General features: G+C 33.9%; 4 protein-coding genes, 1 non-coding gene and 1 pseudogene across 6 annotated transcripts; all 6 read left to right on the top strand.

Moving 5' to 3' along the window:
• Position 1: 1 nt before the first annotated feature.
• Positions 2-2010, top strand: LOC104760849 (uncharacterized). Its single transcript, XM_010483822.2, has 6 exons — positions 2-489; positions 735-802; positions 922-1160; positions 1289-1363; positions 1471-1533; positions 1724-2010. Exons 1-6 carry the CDS (start codon positions 377-379, stop codon positions 1769-1771), a joined length of 606 nt encoding a protein of 201 aa, XP_010482124.1. The 5' UTR covers positions 2-376; the 3' UTR covers positions 1772-2010.
• A 1827-nt stretch (positions 2011-3837) lies between these two features.
• Positions 3838-3909, top strand: TRNAK-UUU (transfer RNA lysine (anticodon UUU)). Its single transcript has one exon. It is a non-coding gene; the product is annotated as a tRNA-Lys (tRNA).
• A 951-nt stretch (positions 3910-4860) lies between these two features.
• On the top strand, positions 4861-7477 carry LOC104760848 (agamous-like MADS-box protein AGL80 pseudogene; annotated as a pseudogene). Its single transcript, XR_015589285.1, has 2 exons — positions 4861-5770; positions 6149-7477. The product of XR_015589285.1 is annotated as an agamous-like MADS-box protein AGL80 pseudogene (transcript).
• Positions 6648-7477, top strand: LOC104760847 (uncharacterized). The gene has a single exon (XM_010483821.3). The coding sequence runs from the start codon at positions 6784-6786 to the stop codon at positions 7315-7317; it is 534 nt and encodes a 177-aa protein (XP_010482123.1). The 5' UTR covers positions 6648-6783; the 3' UTR covers positions 7318-7477.
• A 2123-nt stretch (positions 7478-9600) lies between these two features.
• Positions 9601-11277, top strand: LOC147922790 (zinc finger BED domain-containing protein RICESLEEPER 2-like). The gene is made up of 3 exons (XM_087497785.1): positions 9601-9817; positions 10404-10499; positions 10577-11277. Exons 1-3 carry the CDS (start codon positions 9601-9603, stop codon positions 11275-11277), a joined length of 1014 nt encoding a protein of 337 aa, XP_087353911.1.
• Positions 11278-15988: 4711 nt separating this feature from the next.
• LOC104760846 (alpha-dioxygenase 1-like) lies at positions 15989-19789 on the top strand. The gene is made up of 10 exons (XM_010483820.3): positions 15989-16185; positions 16495-16758; positions 16886-17035; positions 17111-17244; positions 17847-18063; positions 18219-18364; positions 18454-18681; positions 18763-18965; positions 19068-19311; positions 19415-19789. The coding sequence occupies exons 1-10, from the start codon at positions 16078-16080 to the stop codon at positions 19638-19640; spliced, it is 1920 nt and encodes a 639-aa protein (XP_010482122.1). The 5' UTR covers positions 15989-16077; the 3' UTR covers positions 19641-19789.
• The last annotated feature ends 524 nt before the right edge of the window (positions 19790-20313 follow it).

Here is a 20313-nt window from a genome sequence, read left to right as displayed (position 1 = left end):
TGCAAACTATTATAAAAAAAATTGTGGAAAAAAAAATTATTATTAACTATCTGACCCGGGACTCACCCGATTTGACCAGATTGTATTTAATGGGTAGACCCGAATCGCCCCGGTTGTGTCTGATACACTGCAAATTGTGAAACCCTGCGTCGAACTAAACAACACACATCGTTTTTTTTTTTTTTTTTTGGTCCGTTCGAGTTCGAGATTTCACCTCTTGTGTCTTGTAATTTCCGGATTCAGAATTAGGGTTTTGTAACTTGATGCTGAAGTTCTATTTCGTTCTTCTCACTCTTGATTCACTTTGATTTTCCTGATTTAGGGTTTAGGTTGGAATCCATTGTTTTTTTTTTTTTTTTTTTTCCTCCTGTTCGATATGTACTGTGATCGAGTGGAAGCTGATACTGGAATCAGCAAAACGTTAAAGAACCGTCTCAATGGCGGTTCCGCTCACATCTCTTCTCGCGTCACACAAGTCACGAGGAAGAGGTTCGTTCTATTAATCTCTCACTCTCCCTTTAGTAAAAATCTTAACTTGCTTCTTTTGAATCTCCTCTTTGGGTTTTGGTTCTTTGATTTTGCTCATTAAGTCAAGTTGCGTTGCTAATCCTTAAACAAATTCAAACGGTTCATAGATTTTAGCTCTGTATGTTTAGGTGATTTGGGAATTGGGATGATGATGTCTCCTTCTGTATTAGTTGGAAACAAAGTCTGATGAATGTTGTTTGTTTCAGAGGAAGGGCGGATGATGATAAGTGGGAGCATGATCTTTTCGAAGGCTACGACGAGCCTCAGCTTTCAAGTATGTTGTTAAGCTGCTCACTTGTCTTTGCTTGCTTAAAGTTAAAGTTTTTTTTTGATCATTGATATATTATATCTGTTTTGGTTGTTTGTTGACTCTGTTGCATTGATCTTGCTAAGATCGCAGAATTGACCCTAAAGATCTCCGTTTGAAGCTTCGAAAGAAACATCATGGCTTGCAAAGTGGTGGACGAGCTTTTAGTTTGAGCGTTGGGGATCTACGGAATAAGCTCTCTGGGACTGTGAATCCACAATCTAGAAGGCAGGCTGCTAGACCTGTCATAAGTAAGGTTTCAGGTGCAACCAAATCTGAGACTAGAACGGCTCCGAACGGAGCAACCAAGAAGAAATCACAGCAGGTTATATAATACTTCATCCTCTCCAAATTTAGTTCCTTAAAAGTATTATTATACCGTATAGCTTTGCTTTGCGACTTAAGGGATGTTTTTCAAGAACTAGCTCTCAGTTTGTTATGTTTTTGGTTCAGAATGATGCATCGGTTGATAGCTTCCTGGAATCATTGGGTCTCGAGAAATATTCCACCTCATTTCAAGTGGAAGAAGTATGTGAATGTATTTACTTACTGTTTAGATTAATTTGTGAGTTCTCTTATTGATGCCATCTATAGATGTATTACAAGGAGTCTTATTGATTTCCATCTTATTCCAGGTTGATATGGATGCTCTAATGCATATGACAGATGATGACCTCAAAGCTCTGCTCATACCAATGGTAAAAATCCTTGATAAGCTTCCACATGATTTATCTTTATCATGGCTTGTTAACTGTATACCATAGAATAATCATTGCCTCAGTTTAGTTCCAGTCATAATAAGATAATGCATCTATCATTAGTCATCAACATGATTCGATTCATCTTCTCTGTAATCTTTAGTCTTTACAATGGTGTGTTCTTTTTCAGGGACCTAGGAAGAAGATACTTCTTGCTTTGGGATCTAAACGTGGATAGTCCAGCTTCGAGCTTTAGGTGCATGATGATACATCTGGGATGGTGTCAGAAAGATGCTGCATTTGACTCTTTTTTTTCTCATCTGTATCTCGAGAGACAAAAAGTAGTTGAGAGTTTTGAGATTAAACGGTTGTAACCTTTTAACATAGAGAGTGAGACAAGAAGAACAATCTTGATTCTCTTGATGAACCTTGTAGAAGCAAAGGAGACAACAAAATTTGTTATTTTCATTTGATAAATCACCCTGGGAAGTGACTGGAAGCTAGACACAAACACAGATCATAAACCAAATTTTGCTAAAATCACGAATGATAGACGTAATCTGAAAGTGAATTTGGTAGAACAGATTTCGTAGATCCTCAATTTTCAAAGAGAATGATTGAATCTACCAATTTACATTGAAGGCTTTTCAGGACAGATTTCGTAGCAAGCAACTAAACATGTCTTAATTCTTAAGTAGGTTTTAACCAACCGCAAAATTATATTTTTGAAAGTAAAATAAAAAAATAGTTTTTAATAGATTAACTATATATATGACTAATGTACAACATGCACGTTTTTCAAAATCTAAATAACAAAAATGCAAAAAAAAATAGTACTAAAAATCTTGCTAATCAAGTATACATTATCTTCAAAATATCTTATTTTAGAATTGTTTACATATGATTCAGAAATAAGTTATTAAATATTACAATTCTTTTTTATTTCTTTCTTTTTTTTGCAGATATAATGGACAAATATGTATTGACGTAAAGATTAATTTGGGATTGCACATACATTTTTATTGTTAGCATTTAATATTGTAATGAATTAAAGAGATATTTTAGGAAATACTTAAGAATTGTACAAAACAATATTTAACGAGATATTGTAATTAGTCGTTGATTGATTAAGGAGATATTTTAGGAATTTTTTTTGCACAAAATCTTGGTTTTAAATTTCATTTAATAAATTAAAATTAAAAATATTTATTGCCAATTGCATGCATGTAAATAAGTGTGAACTTCAGGATTTATTTCATGAATCCCCCCCAATATTTATAACCTACTCTATTACATGCCCCCCCCCCCCCCAATATTTTAAATTACTTTAATTTTTTTGAGATTTTTAATTATGGGACTATAATTTATTTTAGATTTATTTGAAATCTATTTTTTGAAACTAATTTAAAGAATGAGTTGAAATAATTTTGCAAGACAAAAAGTATATTTATCTCTGTATTCTATTTGTAAATAAACCTAAAAATATTATACAAACAAAATAATTTATTTTTTTGTAATTATACAATTGTTCATTTCTAATTTCTACTTGGGTAGGTCTCCTTTATTTCAATTTGGTTCTTTAATTTCGTTAGGCGATTTAGCTAACTGTGTCACTTGGCAACTATTATTTAACTAACCCGCTTTCGATTTCCCTTTTTAAAATTTTCTAATATTCTCCATCACAACAGCTGGTAAATATTTTTTTTTTATTAATTATAATAATTTTTTTTTCTCTCCCCTTTATATCTTTCTCTTCCTCCCGACCCTCTCTCAATTTTCTGCAATTTCATTTTTCTCTTTTTATTTATCATCATTCAAACGATTATTGTATCTAATAAATGGTATAATCCAGTTGGGTAACACCGAATTAGCACGCAACTGACCAAAAAGATCATTGGTTCCAATTATAGATTGAATTAGCGCTATGGATTTGGCCAAATATTTGAACACTGGTTCCAGTTATATATTGATCAAATCTTTCACCACCAAATTGAGTTAAACCGAATGATGTTACAAACCAAACCGAATAACCATAGATCCAATTAAAGACCCAACACAAAAACATGCGGATCTAATTATGATTATCTGGTTGATTTAATTGAAAATTTGATATTCCTACACTAACCTTCTCGATTTCAATTAAATGATTCCTTTTGTCAAAATTGAGTGGCAAATTTCGTAAATACTAACAATATTTTGGATATTTTCTATTTTGTACTTCTTTTTTAATAGTATTAAGATTGTGTGAAGTATGAATAAAATAAAACTTCATTATATAATTATTATTAACAGTAACGAACATCAGCCGTCTTAGCTCAGTGGTAGAGCGCGTGGCTTTTAACCACGTGGCCGTGGGTTCGATCCCCACAGACGGCGATTTTCTTTTTATGCTTCAGACTAATAATTGCTGGCTGTTGTTACTCATTCGTTTTAACATCGTCCTAACACTCAAAATGTTAGTTTATGAAATAAATATATTGTAAATGTCTTCACAATGATTATTGTAAATTTTAACATAATTATTATATATATGAAACATTTTTTTCCAGAATTATCTCTTAGTTCATGCATGATTAATTCACAAGTCAATAAACCATATTCATTGTCTAATAAAGAAACTAATTACAAAAATCTATCGAAGAAGAAAATAATCACAAAAACGAATCTTTGAATTACTTTTTTTTGTTCAAATCTTTGACTTGCTTATCATATACCAAATCTTAGTAATTATCACATAGATTTGATTATATGTTTTAAGTAATTGTATCAATATGATCTTGGTTTAATTACATTACTGGATTTTGAGATTTCATGGTTTTTGTGGTTACAAACTTAGTTTGTTAATATATATATATATATTTAAAAAAAACTAAATTTGTTAGCTTAAATTGTTTATCATATTTTATCGTTTTGATATTATAATTCTCACATATGTTTAATATAATAATCATCTTCTAACAGTTTTTGGACTATACTTTTTCACCTGTCAAACCATTAGGTGGTAGTTCACGTATAAATGGAAAACAATTTTCACATGTATCTTGAATACATTAAAGTTTTTTTTTTTTTGATAATGTTCATGCATTAAGGCTGATTTGGACGTTCATTTTTTTTTCTAATAAAAGAAAGATATCCTATGTAACACAACTTTATTACAAGTAGATTTTTTTTTGTCTACCTATAATCTAAAATTAATTGTTTCGTATTAAAAGAAAAATTTTATACCTCTTCATTACTATATAATACTACAGTCTACACATTAACAACCTCAAAGCAAACACACAAACAAGAAAGAAAAGAAAAACAAAGAGAGAAAAATACTTTATAATGACGAGAAAGAAAGTGAAACTTGCTTATTTTTTAAATGATTTTTCGAGAAAAACAATTTAAAAAAAAAAAAAAAGGTTTGATGAAGAAAGTAAACGAACTCTCCACTTTTTGTGGCATCACTGCATGTGCGATCTTCTTTAGTCCATACGATACCACTCCTGAAGTGTGGCCATCAAATTCTGGTGTGCAAAGGATAATTTCTGAATTTAGGACACTCCCAGAGATGGACCAGCAAAAGAAGATGGTAGATCAAGAGGCTTTTCTCAAGCAAAAGATAGCAAAAGCAATCGAGAATTTGAGGAGACAACAAAAAGACAATAGGGAGCTCGAGATGACTGAAGTTATGTTCCAATGTTTGATTGGAAACATGGGAATGTTTCATCTAAATATTCTAGATCTTAATGATTTGGGTTATTTAATTGAGCAATATCTTAAAGATGTTAATCGCAGGGTCGAAATTTTGCAAAATTCGGGTATGGAAATTGGCGAATCTTCTTCTACTGTGGCGGTTACTTCTGAAGAGAGTAGACTGATGGTGGATTCGGTGGCTACAAACACTCCAACTGCTACAACTTATGAGGTGGGTTCTTCGTCCGCGGCAATCACAACTTTGATAAATCCTATTCAGCAGCAACAATTTTTTCGCCCAACAGCTCCACAAATTGGAGTTTATCAGCCCCTTCAAAATCTGAATTTAAATTTGATCATAATAACAATCAAAACCAACAACAATGGTTTACGGAAACAATGAACCATGAGCAAATGAGGTATCCATCAGAACCCATGAAGTTTCCATTCATGGATGACAACTGCCATAACCACAACCACATCCACCACCATCAAGAAGAGAACTAACATCAAATCAATGGCAAGTTGTCCACCGCTCTCGTTGCCGCCAACTCAAGCAGTACAATCCCTATTACTTATCCAAATAATACCATTAATCTATGGTTTCATTAGGATTTTGTTGAATCTAGTACTACGATAATTTCAAGAATAAGAATTTTAAATTTTTTATAAGCAAAACTATATTTAGTTTTTTTTTTCTTATTGTTATAAATTGCACTACAATATATGTTCTTAATTTTTTTTTTCACAATGATATGTTAAGTCTTTGGATGTTAAAGAATTTTGATATTCTTATTTTATTGTGTCATTTCTTTGTTTGTTATGTGTGTTTTTTTTTTGCCATATATGTGTTTTTATATAAATTGTCTAGTAAATTTTTGGTGTTTATTAAAATTAAGGTTTCTATTAAATTTTAATGTTTAGTTTTGCTAATCAGGAACTCTAACAGCACTTCCTTGATGGAGGAATGGGCACATATCAAGGCCGAGCAACAATAGAGGAGGCAGAATGTACTGCTCTAATCTGGGCCATTCAATCAACTTGGGCGTTTTGCTATTGTTCGATGGAATTTGAAGGTGATAATTCAACGGTGAATAAAATTATCAACAATCATGGGTCAATAATAGCCTAGTAGGCGATCCCACTAAAGTTAAGATATTCTCCTACTTACTATTATCATTTTCTGCGAAGAGAAAGGAAAAAAAAAAAAAAAAAGATTAGGTGAATTTGGTTAGAACATTCACATGCAATGAATCTGTCCCAGGAATACTATTATACTATTAGAAGTTTGCTAACCGAACCAATTTAGGGCAAGGGAGAACCGGACCAATTTAATTCCGGTTATATGTATCACTGAAATTCCCGGTTATATCCGGTTAAATGAGAACCAGTATTTGGCGGTTACGGCGTCTGCTGCTCTGTTTTTTAGTTCCAGCTCAAAAGAGACGCGTTGATTGGAGAAACCGAGAAAGAGAGAGGGAGAAAAATTAGGGTTTAGGCTATGAGAAGAGGAACAAAGATCTGAGGAGGCAGAGAGAGAGAGAGAGAGAGATCTGAATCAAGCCACTGAGAATGAGACCTCAATCGTCGCCGATCTCTGAAATGGGCGCCACCGACGATATGCATGAAGCACTGTTCGCGAAGAGAGGCTGTTGTTTCCTTATGCCATGCCTCGCCTCATCCAAGCCATCGAATCACGGCGGATCTTTGTGGTGGCAACGGATCAGGACCGTGGAGCCTGACAAACGACGATGGTGGATTCGAGGGTGGCGGAAGATGAGAGAGTGGTCTGAGCTCGTCGCTGGTCCTAGGTTGAAGACTTTTATCCGCCGATTCGGACGCAACCGCTGCTGCGGCGTAGGAGGAGGAGGAAACAGCGGTGGTGGTGGCGGGTGCGCTGGAAACCATAATCATCACGGTAAATTCGGGTACGATCCCTTGAGCTACTCGTTAAATTTCGATGACGGGAAACAAACCGGACAGTTCGACGACGAGTTTCCGTACCGAGATTACTCGATGAGGTTCGCCGCGCCTTCCTTGCCGGTCTCTACTAAATACTCTATCGATTTAGATAGCGATAAGGACGCGCCGCCGTTTTGCAAGTGAATGTCACGCGCCTCGACTTTATTGTAGTCAGTCTTACGTGGGTCGACTCAAGTGCGTGTGTGCGTGAGAGAAGGACGAGAGAGGGCACTCGTTGGACATAAAATTAAAATCTATCTTGCACCTTTTTTTTTAATAATAAAAAAATATATATTTAATGTCATTAGCTATGTGTGTATTTAAAAGAAAATAGCCTCTTTCTAAGTAATTCTACAACAAATTAGCAAGGAAAATATTGTGAACGTTGTTTCTTGTTTTTGTTCTTAAAAAACAAGAAACTAGTAGTCGTGGACGTTTTGACTCTAATCCTCTGAGCTACAAGCCCCCACCCATCTCGAGATTGAGGTTGTCATTTTTTAAATCGTTTTGTGTTACCTAAATTATTTATACTAATCGAGTTGTTTAAATCGGATTATTCAGTTTTAGAGAAATTCGGTTATCAAATATAGCATGATTTGGTTTGGGTTAGTTCGGAAATTGGTTTGTTTGGATTGGTTCTTAGCTAAAATTTATGCTTTGAGTACACCAAATTTTTCTAATTCGGTTTATTTGTTTTTTTTCTTTTCAAGTTATTTATAAGGCAAAACCTAATAACAATAACCAAATTAACAAAATTAAAAAGACCAAACCTAATAAAACTATGAGGGCATTTCCCATTGTAAATGCTAATCACCAGAGTTGTTCACATAAATTAATAATAAGAAAGACGGGAGAAAAAAGTGAATCGTTTCAAGTAAAGTTTTTCAATGTTTCTCCACAACTGTCAATTTTTTAGTAGTTATTGTTATTAAAGATAATAAATATTTAGATATAATTAAAATAATATTTTTTTAAAACCTTTACTGCATTGTTGTGGTGGTGATGGTCTGTGAGAGTGAGCCCACACCAAATTATACTAATAATTAACCCATCTTAAATTCATCTAAATCTAGGGTTTTCAATAAAGTGATGGTAAACCGAACGGCGAGGGCAACCTAAAGCACTTGAACTTGTAGTTCTGATTTAAAATGAAACAAATATAGCACATGAACTATATAGATTTGACGTTGTCGCATCTATCTATCTACACAGTATATATGTATATATATATATATATGGTTGACATTTGTATAAATGGAATAAATGTAAAGTAAGATATCATATTGCTATTGGCATGAAAAGAGTAATAGTAAATAATCTATATAACTTGTTTTTTAGACGTCGTATTTTCCCCTTGGAACTATAATATCGTACTGGATCCACATCGAACTTTGGCCTCTTTCTAGAGCTCCTTCGAACTTAAGTGGCCACCTATTTCTACCCGAATCAATACTTCTATGGTTATTTCTCTATTTTTTTTGGTTTAAACGGTTTACAAAACAAACCAACGCACAAATCCAGTATGAAACCAATTTTTTAAACTAGATAAACATTAAAAATTTGACCCAACCCGTAAAAATATGTCCACCATATTTTTCTTCACTCGGTTCTTCAAACTAAAAAAAACAAATATTTTGTGAATTTTGATTTCAAAACTACAAAAGTACATTGGAAAATCATTGTAATTAGCCCTAGGCATATTACCTTGAACCCGAAACCCGAACCCGAACCCGAAGTAGAGGGTTCGGGTAGTGTCTAATACCCGATCGAGTGTAATACATTTAAGGTTTGGATATCCGATCGGGTTTTACCCGATACCCGAAAGAAAACCCCAAACCCGAACATATATACATACATTACATTATGTATATACCTAAATCCCTAAGTTTGATTCTTCCTCTTTTTTCTAAGAGTCTGTTCGGTTTCTCATCTCCAATTATTTAAAATAGAGATCATCCCCAATTATTCAAATTGGAAGAAACACCAAGTCGAGTTGTCGCATCTTCTCCTCCTTCTGAAACTTCACGGAGGAAATCGAAGGTTTGTCTTCTTACTCTGTTCTTGTTGTTTGCCCAGGGCGTGATGGTGAAGTGTTTGTCATTTGGTTTTGTAAAATTTTTAAATGCGGATGTTACAACTTACAAACTTAGTTTCTGTATATTGATGGTAAGAAGTTCTTACTAAGAACAGTGGGGCTCTTGAGTCTATTAGTTTCGGTTTTGATTGATTATAATTTGGTTTTGATTTGTCTATTACGCTTATTCTTTTAAATGGAGAAACTGTTTTCTTGACTGTTATTTAAGCAATTTGGTTTTGATTGATTACAATTTGGTTTTGATTTGTCTTTTAAGATGCAATGCTTGATTTTGGCCAAGCCGTGCTTGATGATGATTGTTATTGATGATGCGTTTTGGTTTGAATGTGCAGATGGGCTCATCATCTCCAATTTTTGATGATGAAGAGAGAGATATACACGAAGAAGAAGAGTTTTTAACACCTGAGTCTAACCGAAGGGGGAAAAAGAAACAAACACGCAACAGCGGTTCCGAGTCTGAGCAACCTGAGTCTAAGTCTCCAAAGATTCTCAACCCAAGATCAAATGTGTGGCAACACTTCACAAGATTGAAGGACAACCGTGACAAAGGTAACTGCAACTATTGTGGAAAGGAGTTGAGTTGTCCAACAAAAATCAGGGACAAAAACTTTGTGGAATCATCTAAAAAATCGGAAAGGCATACAAAGCATGGGAAGAATGTCAAAATCCTAGTGAAGGTCAACAAGTTATTAATAAAGATGGGATTTTCCAGTCTGGAAAAGTGCCTGAGCATATTTTTAGAGAAGCATTGAATGAAATGGTGGTAATAGGAGAGTTACCATTGTCATTTGTAGAAGGAATGGCACTTAAACACTTTTGCAACAAGGTGATGCTTCTATTTTATTTTGCGACTTGTTTTAATATACATGATTCTAATTGATTTTTTCTACTTAGGTAAACCTATCCAAGCCGCATTCAAGAAGGACAACATGAATAGATGTAGTAAAGATGTTTGCTGAGAGGAAAACTACTCTTAAAAAATGGTTTCTCACTACCAAGCAAAGAGTCTCATTGAGAACTGATATATGGGATTCCTCTATAACCGGTACAGTTTTTTAAATCAAAATTTCAATATTCTCATCATTGTTTTTACTCAATTAGTGAAGATACTTATCAATGTTTTTTTTATTCACAGGTTCAAGTTATATGGTTATAACTGCACACTACATTGATAAGAATTGGCGTCTAAAGAAGCTAATTATAGGATTCAAGCATGTTGAAGATCACAGAGGTACAACAATCGCCAATACACTGCTGAAATGTCGCCAATAGAAAGGTTGTTTACTATTACTGTTGATAATGCAACAGCTAATACTAGTGCTTCGAGTAAGTTTCAGTCTGCTTTCTCTTTAGTTAGTAAAGATTCTTTGGTTCTTGATGGGGACTTTATGCATTTGAGATGTGCTGGGCATATCAATAACTTGATAGTGAAGGACGGTATGACTGAAGTTGATTCAAGTGTGGCTGCAATCCGCAATGCAATCTCATATGTTAGAGCGGGTCCAAATCGGAGGAAGTCGTTTCAGTTGAGAGTCGATTCTGGTAGGTTTTCAAAGGGAAGTTTTCCATTAGATGTCTGCACTAGATGGAGTTCGACATTTTTGATGTTGACTAGGGCAATAAAGTTCAAAAGAGCATTTGATAGGATGGAGTTTGAAGATAAGTTGTATAATGATCATTTTTTAGAGACTGAAAATGGAGTGAAAAGGATTGGACCTCCTCAGAAAAATGATTGGCGTAAAGTTGAAAGGTTAGTGAAGTTTCTAAATGTCTTCTATCATGCGACATTGGTTGTATCCGCCTCTACTACTATGAATGCATTTAAGTGTTATGGTGAGATAGTTAACATAGCTGTGAAGCTTCGGTTTCTTTGTAATAATGTTGATAGTGAAGTGAAAGTAAATGCAGAGAAGATGTTTGACAAATTCGACAAGTATTGGGATGGCCTGCATAACATCAACAAGATGTTAGTTATTGTCAGTGTCTTCGATCCGAGAAAGAAGATGTAATATGCAAATTTGTGTTTTGAGGAGCTATATGGGGAAGGGAGTGTAAAAGCTAAGACATTGTATGATTCGGTGGTGAATATCGTTCGTGATATGTATAAAGAGTATTCTACAAGATCCAACACAGCAACAAATGAGGAACTTTCTCAGTCTCAGTCCTCAACTCAGAATACACAAGAGAGACAAACAGACCGAGTATTTGATTCGATGGAGGATGAGTTTGATGGCTACAACCCAGTGGACCATAAGTATGATACACTGCTTAAGAGATTGGAGTTAGAAACACAAATGAATTGGATACTTATCTCAGGGAAGAAGATGAGAATCATGATTTGATGATGGAAATTGAGTATGATGTACTCTCTTGGAGGAAATTCAATAGTGGCAAGTATCCTATTTTATCTCAGATGGCTAGGGATTTATTTGCTATGCAGGTGTCTTTAGTTGCTTCTGAAAGTGCTTTTAGCACTAGTGGAAGGGTAATCAACCCATATAGAAGTTGTCTCACACACTATATGGTTGAGATTTTGATATGTACAGAACAATGGCTCAAACAAGACCTCAAGTTTGAAGATACAATGCTTACAAATGCACAGATTCTTGCTGACTTTGAGTTTGAGGATGAGCTTGAAAGAGGTTTGTTTCTTATCTTGTTTAATGCTTACTATCTAAAAGTTTTTGGTGTTAATATAAACTTATCTCTCAGTGCTTGTAATTATTTTTTTTTCAAAGTATGAAACTGATTCAGAAGGACCTTAAGTTATTCACATCACAAAAGGGAAAATGCAAAAGAGAAGTGAACCAAAGAATGAAAGAAGCTGTTTTGGAAGATTTCAAGTTGATTTTCTCTTTATTTTCGAATACTTGAACTTCTCAATTGTTTGTTGAATATTTTGGAAGACTTGAATTTCTTATTACTTTTGCTTTGAACATTTGACATTGAATTTAAGTGCTTAAATTTCAGGTTAAGTGTTTAAGCTTGATCGGGTTTTGATCGGGTTTTGGACAATCCGATTGGGTTCTTCGGGTTTCGAGTATACCCGAACTAAACCCAAACCCGAAGGAACCCGATCCGAATCCGACGCGATAGTATATAATACCCGATCAGGTTCTATATGTGTAAATCCGAAAACCCGAACCCGATCAGGTTCGAGTACCCGAATGCCCAGGGCTAATTGTAATTAACCAAAATCATTTCAATTGAGATTTGATAATCTATGGATAATCTAACAAGGATGTTACGCACGTCTTTCCTCTTCAGATTTTTTTTTTCTGGGCAAGTTTTCAGATTTCTTCTCATCTGTCCATTCTCATAGCAATCTGAATCATCTCTTTGATTCCTTGATTCCATTCTACGCCGTGAGTCACTTCCATGACTATTCATCATCCATCCATTACACACCTGAAGAAATCAAGACTCAGGATTTTGACCTAATTTCATAAAACAATTGAAATTACATTAGAAACAAAACAAAAACCAGACCTGGTCATCATTATTATCATCGTCACTGTCGTGAAAAGTAGAAGATGAAGCAAGACAAGAAGAGTGAATACCACAAAAGACTCTTTGATCTTCTCCGCTTCACCACCACTAGAAGATGACGGAGGAGGTTGAGCCACGTTGTTATCATCATCTCCTCTCACCACAGACTAGCCATGACATGATTTGCTCCGCCCAGATCCCATCTTCTTCTCAAAACAGTTAAACAGCAAACTTTATGCTAAAATCACATCATTACCACAAGACCTACAAGTTTTTCCCCAATCTTCTTCTATCTAATAATAACCCACACAATTGAAACCCTCAATTCAAAATCCAAAGGATAAGACTATCTTGGCGTGACGAGAGATTAATGAGGCATAACGCAAAGGTCCCAATCTCAATTATTTTTAAGCTTTATTTTCTGTTTTTTTAATTAAATTTTCTGCTTTCTTCATCCGGTTTGATGGGTTTAATTTTAAAATCAGGTTGAAATAAGGTTTAATTCGGTTAATAGGATTTATTTGTTGGTTAAGCAAATATTAAAACAATTGTAAACCGTACAAACCATATTTATGGAGAATTAGACGAGAAGTTTTAATCCAAAGGGAAAATAAACCATATTTATGGAGAATTAGATGAGAAGTTTTATTCCAAAAGAAAAATAGCAATAAAAGTATGGATTCAGGTAGAAATAGGTGGACCACTTAAGTTCGAGGCAGCTCTAGAAAGAGGTAAAAGTTCGATGTGGATCCAGTACGATATGATAGTTTCGAAGGGAAAATAGGACGTCTTTCCTTTGGTGAATTTATATAACTTGTTTGAAAACAAAGTAACATCTTAATTACATTTTATATGTTCAACATCTTATTAACATTTCAAACAAGTGTGTAGCATCAGGATTTAGAGGTTCATAGGATTTGGATGAGGGCAAAGCGTGTGAGAATTAGTGTAACATCATGATTAGGTTAATATGATTTGGATTAGGAAAAGTCGTGTAAGAATGGTTGGTTACCAGGACTCGTCTTGTTCTGCTTTTTATGGGATCGCTTGTTCAGCATCCTCCTTGGCCTTTTATAGAATTCTTGATGTACCAAACCACCGTTCTTATTTTGGTGAAATTTTCTGTTTTTTTTTTTCTTCTTTTCTGATGCGCTCTTTCTTCTAGTTGATTTGATCGTGCTTATCCTATGAATTTAGAAAAGGTATAACTTTTGAAAGGAATCTATAGTAATAGTATGGGTACAAGAAATCACTCGCTCACATCATAAAGCACTTTCACCCATTCCTTGATGTTGTTTCTAGTCACCCCCTAGCACCGTAACCCCGCCTAGCACCGTAACCCGTGGATGATTTTTTTGTTTTTACAAATTTTCATATATTAGTCGAATGAAGATGCGTTAGCTGAAACGAACGTGTGTTTCTTACTCATGCAAATAAAATACAACGTGTGTTCTTACAAATGAACTCAAATAGATAAGTCATTACAACTTAATCTGAAGAAGCGAGTTTAACTCAAAAAGGGAACCAGACATTTTATTTGAAGACCTTAGTTACCTTCAAGATATTAACAAACATCTAAATAATTGTTGTTTGCTGATACAATCTAATTTTTAGCTTATATTTGCTTGAAAAAAAAAACGATTAAAACTTGCAAAAAATATTACATTTATTTTCAGTAATCCATTAAAAATGAAAAAATAATAGAGTAAGGTCGCAAATCAAAGTATGCAAGATAAATCAATATATAGTAGTATTATATGGAGTATATGTCAACTTAGGGCAGCTCATATATACAAGACAGATTTCCTACAAATTGTAATTATTTGTCTTTTTATTAGATTAATTCCAGTTACAACGTATATTATTTTTTAAATGAATCAAATCCAGTTACAACGTGTATTATTTTTAAAATGGATCAAATCCACCACGTATAATTTGGTTTCCATTCATAAAAACTCTATTATTTGAAACGAAATATCATAATTGAACATTATCTCTCATATATATGTAGGAGCTGGAACCGAAGTATATGCGAGAAATTATTTTCAGGTATGTGGCCAGTTTAGCACTACCCTTTCGTTTTGGCACCCCTTCATGTGATTTTGAAGTTTTCTTAAATATAATTTTTAAATAGACGCCATACTTGTCGATAAAATATTGATCGAAAAACACACACACAATCGAAGAGTTTACTTGTATGACTTTTGTTATTATGAAATCAATAAATCATAAACTTCTAAATATGGAATTCTGAATTCTCAACCTGTTAAGTCGTTCAACTTAAGCTACCGAAACAGTAAAAAAGATATTCTTTTTTATTTTGTCAACAAATCTTTGTGACGTTGAAATGTATAAAGTTTACATTTTATACTATTAATTTTGAGTAGCATGCACGGATATTAGCAGGAATGGTATTGTTTTAACATTTAATTCAAGACATTTTGACATTTGGTTCGTCTATATATATTATAAAAACAAACGTGTACAAAATTATATATTATATATCTGAGAATCAAAGATTCGGACGTTTTCTTTTCTATTTTCTCTACCGAAAAACAAAATAATAAATAATATATCCCAACACCTACCGGCATGATCATGATGGGTGTATAAAATTTATTTTAATGGATCATTATTTTGAATGGCAACCTTTTGATTAAACTTTGATTTTGTTTAGCTAAATATACTATACCCAACTAAGAACCTGCAGTGTGGGTTAAAATGAACCGACACAATAAATAAAGAAGAATGCTACGAGCCTAGTCGAGCTAGGTCCAACAGTGATATGGGACTAGGCTTATTCTTGTTTACGGTTAAAGGAGCGGGTTATATTATATTTTGAATCTAGTTCACAACAATGTAGTTGATAGATTCTGCAAGTCCATTTCGACTCTGTTACTAGAACGATATTGTTAGTTTTAGATCAACCGATCAAGTGACCAACATATCGCACATATTCGTATTAAGTCCATGCTGTGAGTTTTCGTATTAAGGCCTCTACAATTTGCATTCGCCCCTTCTCTCGAGCACCTATTATGAGGAGAATTTCAAAAACGTCAGTTAATGAGTCACATTATTAAAATCATAATAACAATAAAATAATGATGATAGGACAAAGAATACAGTAGGACAAAAAAATAAACTTAATTTTGATTTTTAATTAGTGTATGCATTTGAATATTCTTCTGTCTCATGGTTTATGCTTATAAATAGACAATTGATCAACACCAAGGATGAAAGTAATCACTTCTCTAATCTCTTCTGTTTTGCTTTACATTCTTACAACTCTATTTAACATTTTTCTTGTTACGTTTTAAAGGATGAAAGTAATAATTTCTCTAATCTCTTCTATTTTGTTTAAATTTATCCACGAAGACTTCCGTGAGATTTATTCAAGAATGTCCCTCCTCGATCGTTTCCTACTTCTTGTAAGCTGTAACTCAACTTTAACATATACTGCACGTAGAATCACATCCACACAAAAAAAAAAACAAAAAAAAATGGAATTGAATGAATTTAAATTGTTATAAATAATTTTTTTTTAATTATCACGCAAAATTATTATTACTATTCTTTTTTTTTGTTTTGTTGTTGTTGCTTTCGGTAATTCGAGGTTTTTTATGTAAGGTAATTTCACGATTATTTCCTAGTGACACATTAAGTTTGGATGGTTTACATACAAGTATTTGTTTTGAAGTATTGGGAAAAATTGTTGATGCGATGTTTACATGGTGCAGATCGTGCATGGAGTGGATAAGATGGTTCCATGGCACAAGCTTCCGGTTTTCTTGGGTTTAGCCTATCTTGAAATACGTAGGCATCTTCACCAAGAATACAATCTTCTCAACGTCGGTCAAACTCCGGTTGGAACCCGGTTTGATCCTGCTAATTATCCGTACCGGACTGCTGACGGAAAATTCAATGATCCGTTTAATGAAGGCGTCGGCAGTCAAAATAGCTTCTTCGGAAGAAATTGTCCTCCGGTCGATCAGAAAACAAAGGTAAAATTTTCCTTTTTACATGTATATATGTGTGTACAGTAAAAAAAGATAGTTTTGACGCAATAATAATTTTATTAATTTCATTAGTAGTAAATTGTAAGATTTTTTGTTGTTGTTATTGTTCAAGTTATTGAGGCCAGATCCTATGGTGGTGGCGACAAAACTATTAGAAAGGAGAAAGTATATCGATACAGGAAAACAATTCAATATGATTGCAGCTTCTTGGATTCAGTTTATGATCCATGATTGGATCGATCATCTTGAAGATACTCACCAGGTTCGTGAATTATTTATTCAATTTGATCCTATTTACACACTTATATAACGAGACAATTATTTATTGGTAACATAGATCGAGCTCGTGGCTCCAAAAGAAGTAGCGAACCAGTGTCCTTTAAAGTCCTTTAGGTTCTTCAAGACAAAGGAAGTCCCTACCGGTTTCTTCGAAATCAAGACCGGTTCGCAAAATATCCGTACACCTTGGTGGTAATACCACTAATACTTTTCTAACACAATTTATATAAATTATAAACCCTTTCTCAAAAAAAAAAACATGTAACATATAAATTAAATCATTAAAATTTACATATACGATCCATTTTTATTTGCTACATGCCCAGACATTTTTTGGGCTCCGTTTAGACTTTAAATTGAAAAATTCAATTAATTTTGGGGAATTAGTTGGTTTATAAAATTGAATTGACTTTTTTTTTGGGTTTCGGTTGGTTCTAATTTCTAAACTTTGACTCATTTTGAATAAAAAGAAATCATCAGAATAAAAGTACGTACGTAGTGTTTTTTTTTTTTTTTTTTTTTTTTTTTTTCTGTTTGACTTCGTTTGGTTTCAGAAACACATACCAACTGTTTATTTCTTAAAATAATTGGTTTGGTTTTTTATTTCACATCTGGTTAAGCGTCTCGTGTGACTAATTAAACACGCAACCTTAGCATGATATGTATAGAACATTAGACATATATGGACGTAGACACATATCCATGCATAGAAACCATACATTATTCCCATAATACTATATATATGATGACTATATTGTATATATATATAACTCAAAGAATAATTAATAAATTAGGGATTCGAGCGTCCTCTATGGAAGCAACTCAAAAACAATGGAGAGAGTAAGAAGTTACAAAGATGGTAAACTTAAGATATCAGAGGACACCGGTCTCCTTCTCCATGACGAAGACGGTTTAGCCATCTCTGGTGACATTCGTAACAGCTGGGTCGGCGTCTCCGCCTTGCAAGCTCTCTTCATCAAAGAACACAACGCCGTATGCGACGCCCTCAAGGTTCAATATCTGTATTTTTTTTTTCTTTTCTAAAATGTAAATTACGATTTTTTCACACTTATTAGTTATAACAATTTTTTTTCATACGGATTTTGAGATTCAGAACAGATTATATAAAAATCAATTCAATTTTAAACTCTATTCAAATATTATAGGATGAGGATAGTGATTTGGAAGACGAAGATTTGTACCGCTACGCGAGGCTAGTAACCTCAGCAGTAATAGCCAAGATTCACACCATAGATTGGACAACCCAGCTTCTCAAAACCGACACTTTACTAGCTGGAATGCGCGCAAATTGGTACATAACACATTTTTTCGATCGATATAATCACATTGTTACCCATGTTGCAATCTACTAACACTTTTAATATTAATGTGAATTTTTAGGTACGGACTACTAGGAAAAAAGTTTAAAGATTCTTTCGGACATGCTGGCAGTTCGATCTTGGGAGGTCTCGTGGGTATGAAAAAACCGCAAAATCATGGTGTCCCATATTCTCTAACCGAAGAGTTCACTAGCGTGTACCGAATGCACTCTCTCTTACCTGATCAACTCCAGATGCGTGACATTGATGTTGTACCCGGAACTAATAAATCACTACCGTTGATGGAAGAGTATAACTCTACCTTTTTTTTAAATATTTATAGCTCTCCTATTTAGAAACTTGCAAATCAAAGATTCCCTTTTGGATTCAGGATTTATATGGAAACTTTGATTGGTCGTAAAGGAGAACAAAACATGTCTCAGATTGGATTCACTAAGCTAATGGTCTCAATGGGCCACCAAGCAAGTGGAGCACTTGAACTGATGAACTATCCAACGTGGTTAAGAGATATTGTTCCCCAAGACCCCAACGGCCAAGAACGTCCAGACCATGTCGACTTAGCTGCTTTAGAGAGTAAGTCAATCTGATCTGAACCGTTCATTTTTGTGTGTTTTACCATAGTGGTTTTGATAGTGGATTATCACGTGAATAATTTGGGTTGGTCGATTATATTAGTCTACCGGGACAGGGAGAGGAATGTGGCACGGTACAACGATTTTAGGAGGGCTATGTTTATGATTCCAATAGCCAAGTGGGAAGATCTAACGGATGATGTGGAAGCGATTGAAGTGCTGGATGATGTGTATGGTGGTGATATAGAGGAGCTTGATCTTCTAGTTGGACTTATGGCAGAGAAGAAAATCAAAGGCTTCGCTATCAGTGAGACTGCTTTTTATATTTTCCTCATCATGGCCTCAAGGTATGTTATTTGGTTGTTTTAAATTTTAAACAAAAATTTATAGGAAAATATGTAGTAGAATAGTAGAGCTTAATCTAATACTAATTTATTAAACACATGTTAGGCGATTAGAAGCGGATAGATTTTTCACAAGCGAATTCAATGAAACGATTTATACGAAGAAGGGACTTGAATGGGTGAATACTACAGAGAGTCTCAAGGATGTGTTTGATCGTCATTATCCCGAAATGACCGATAAATGGATGAATTCCGAAAGCGCATTTTCAGTATGGGATTCTCCACCAGTTACCAAAAATCCAATCCCTCTCTATCTCCGAATTCCCTCTTAAATCATTTTAGTGTGATCTATGCACTTTGAATTCTTTTTTTTTTTTTAATTGGTATTTGTTGGTTGTTTGAGCTCTGTCATTGTGTAAGCTATTGATATTAATCATGTACTATATAAATAAATATTCATATAAGAATAAGTTGTTTGTAACCCTGTTTTGTTATATAACTAGATTCGGACCCCTGCCGGTCATGTTTATAGGCATATTTATTTGCTATAGCGTTCATAACTAGATATCATACCAATTGACATAAAAACAAAAATCGAATTTTTTCAGCAATGAACACGATGCAGAAAACTCGAGCTTGAAGTTTAGCCATATCTTATAAGAAGGTTTTTCTCAATTTTGGCTAAAGAGATGACACTTGGCTTACTATATTTCTGACACCTGTATTTTTTAGTTTGGATCTAATTAACTAAACTCATTTGTAGTTTGGACCTGGTTAATTAACTACAGGCCCATAAAACCAAAAAACAAACCATCAACATTTTCTTCCTTCCTTCTTCAATCAGAAACACATGCAGTCTACAAGAATCTATAACCACCATATATTAGTTTGTGGTTGGTTTCATCTCGGAACTATACCAACATTAAATTAAATTTATGAGTTTCAATTTTTGGGTTTAATTTCTGTATTTGAATCTTGATTTTCACGGTCACAAGCAGAATCAAA

The sequence above is a fragment of the Camelina sativa genome, chromosome 18 (genome assembly GCF_030686135.1).
Source record: "Camelina sativa cultivar CO46 ecotype springtype chromosome 18, ASM3068613v1".
Lineage (NCBI taxonomy): Eukaryota > Viridiplantae > Streptophyta > Magnoliopsida > Brassicales > Brassicaceae > Camelina > Camelina sativa.
Note: the sequence above shows the minus strand (reverse complement) of the source record. Positions and strands in the feature narration are given on the sequence as shown.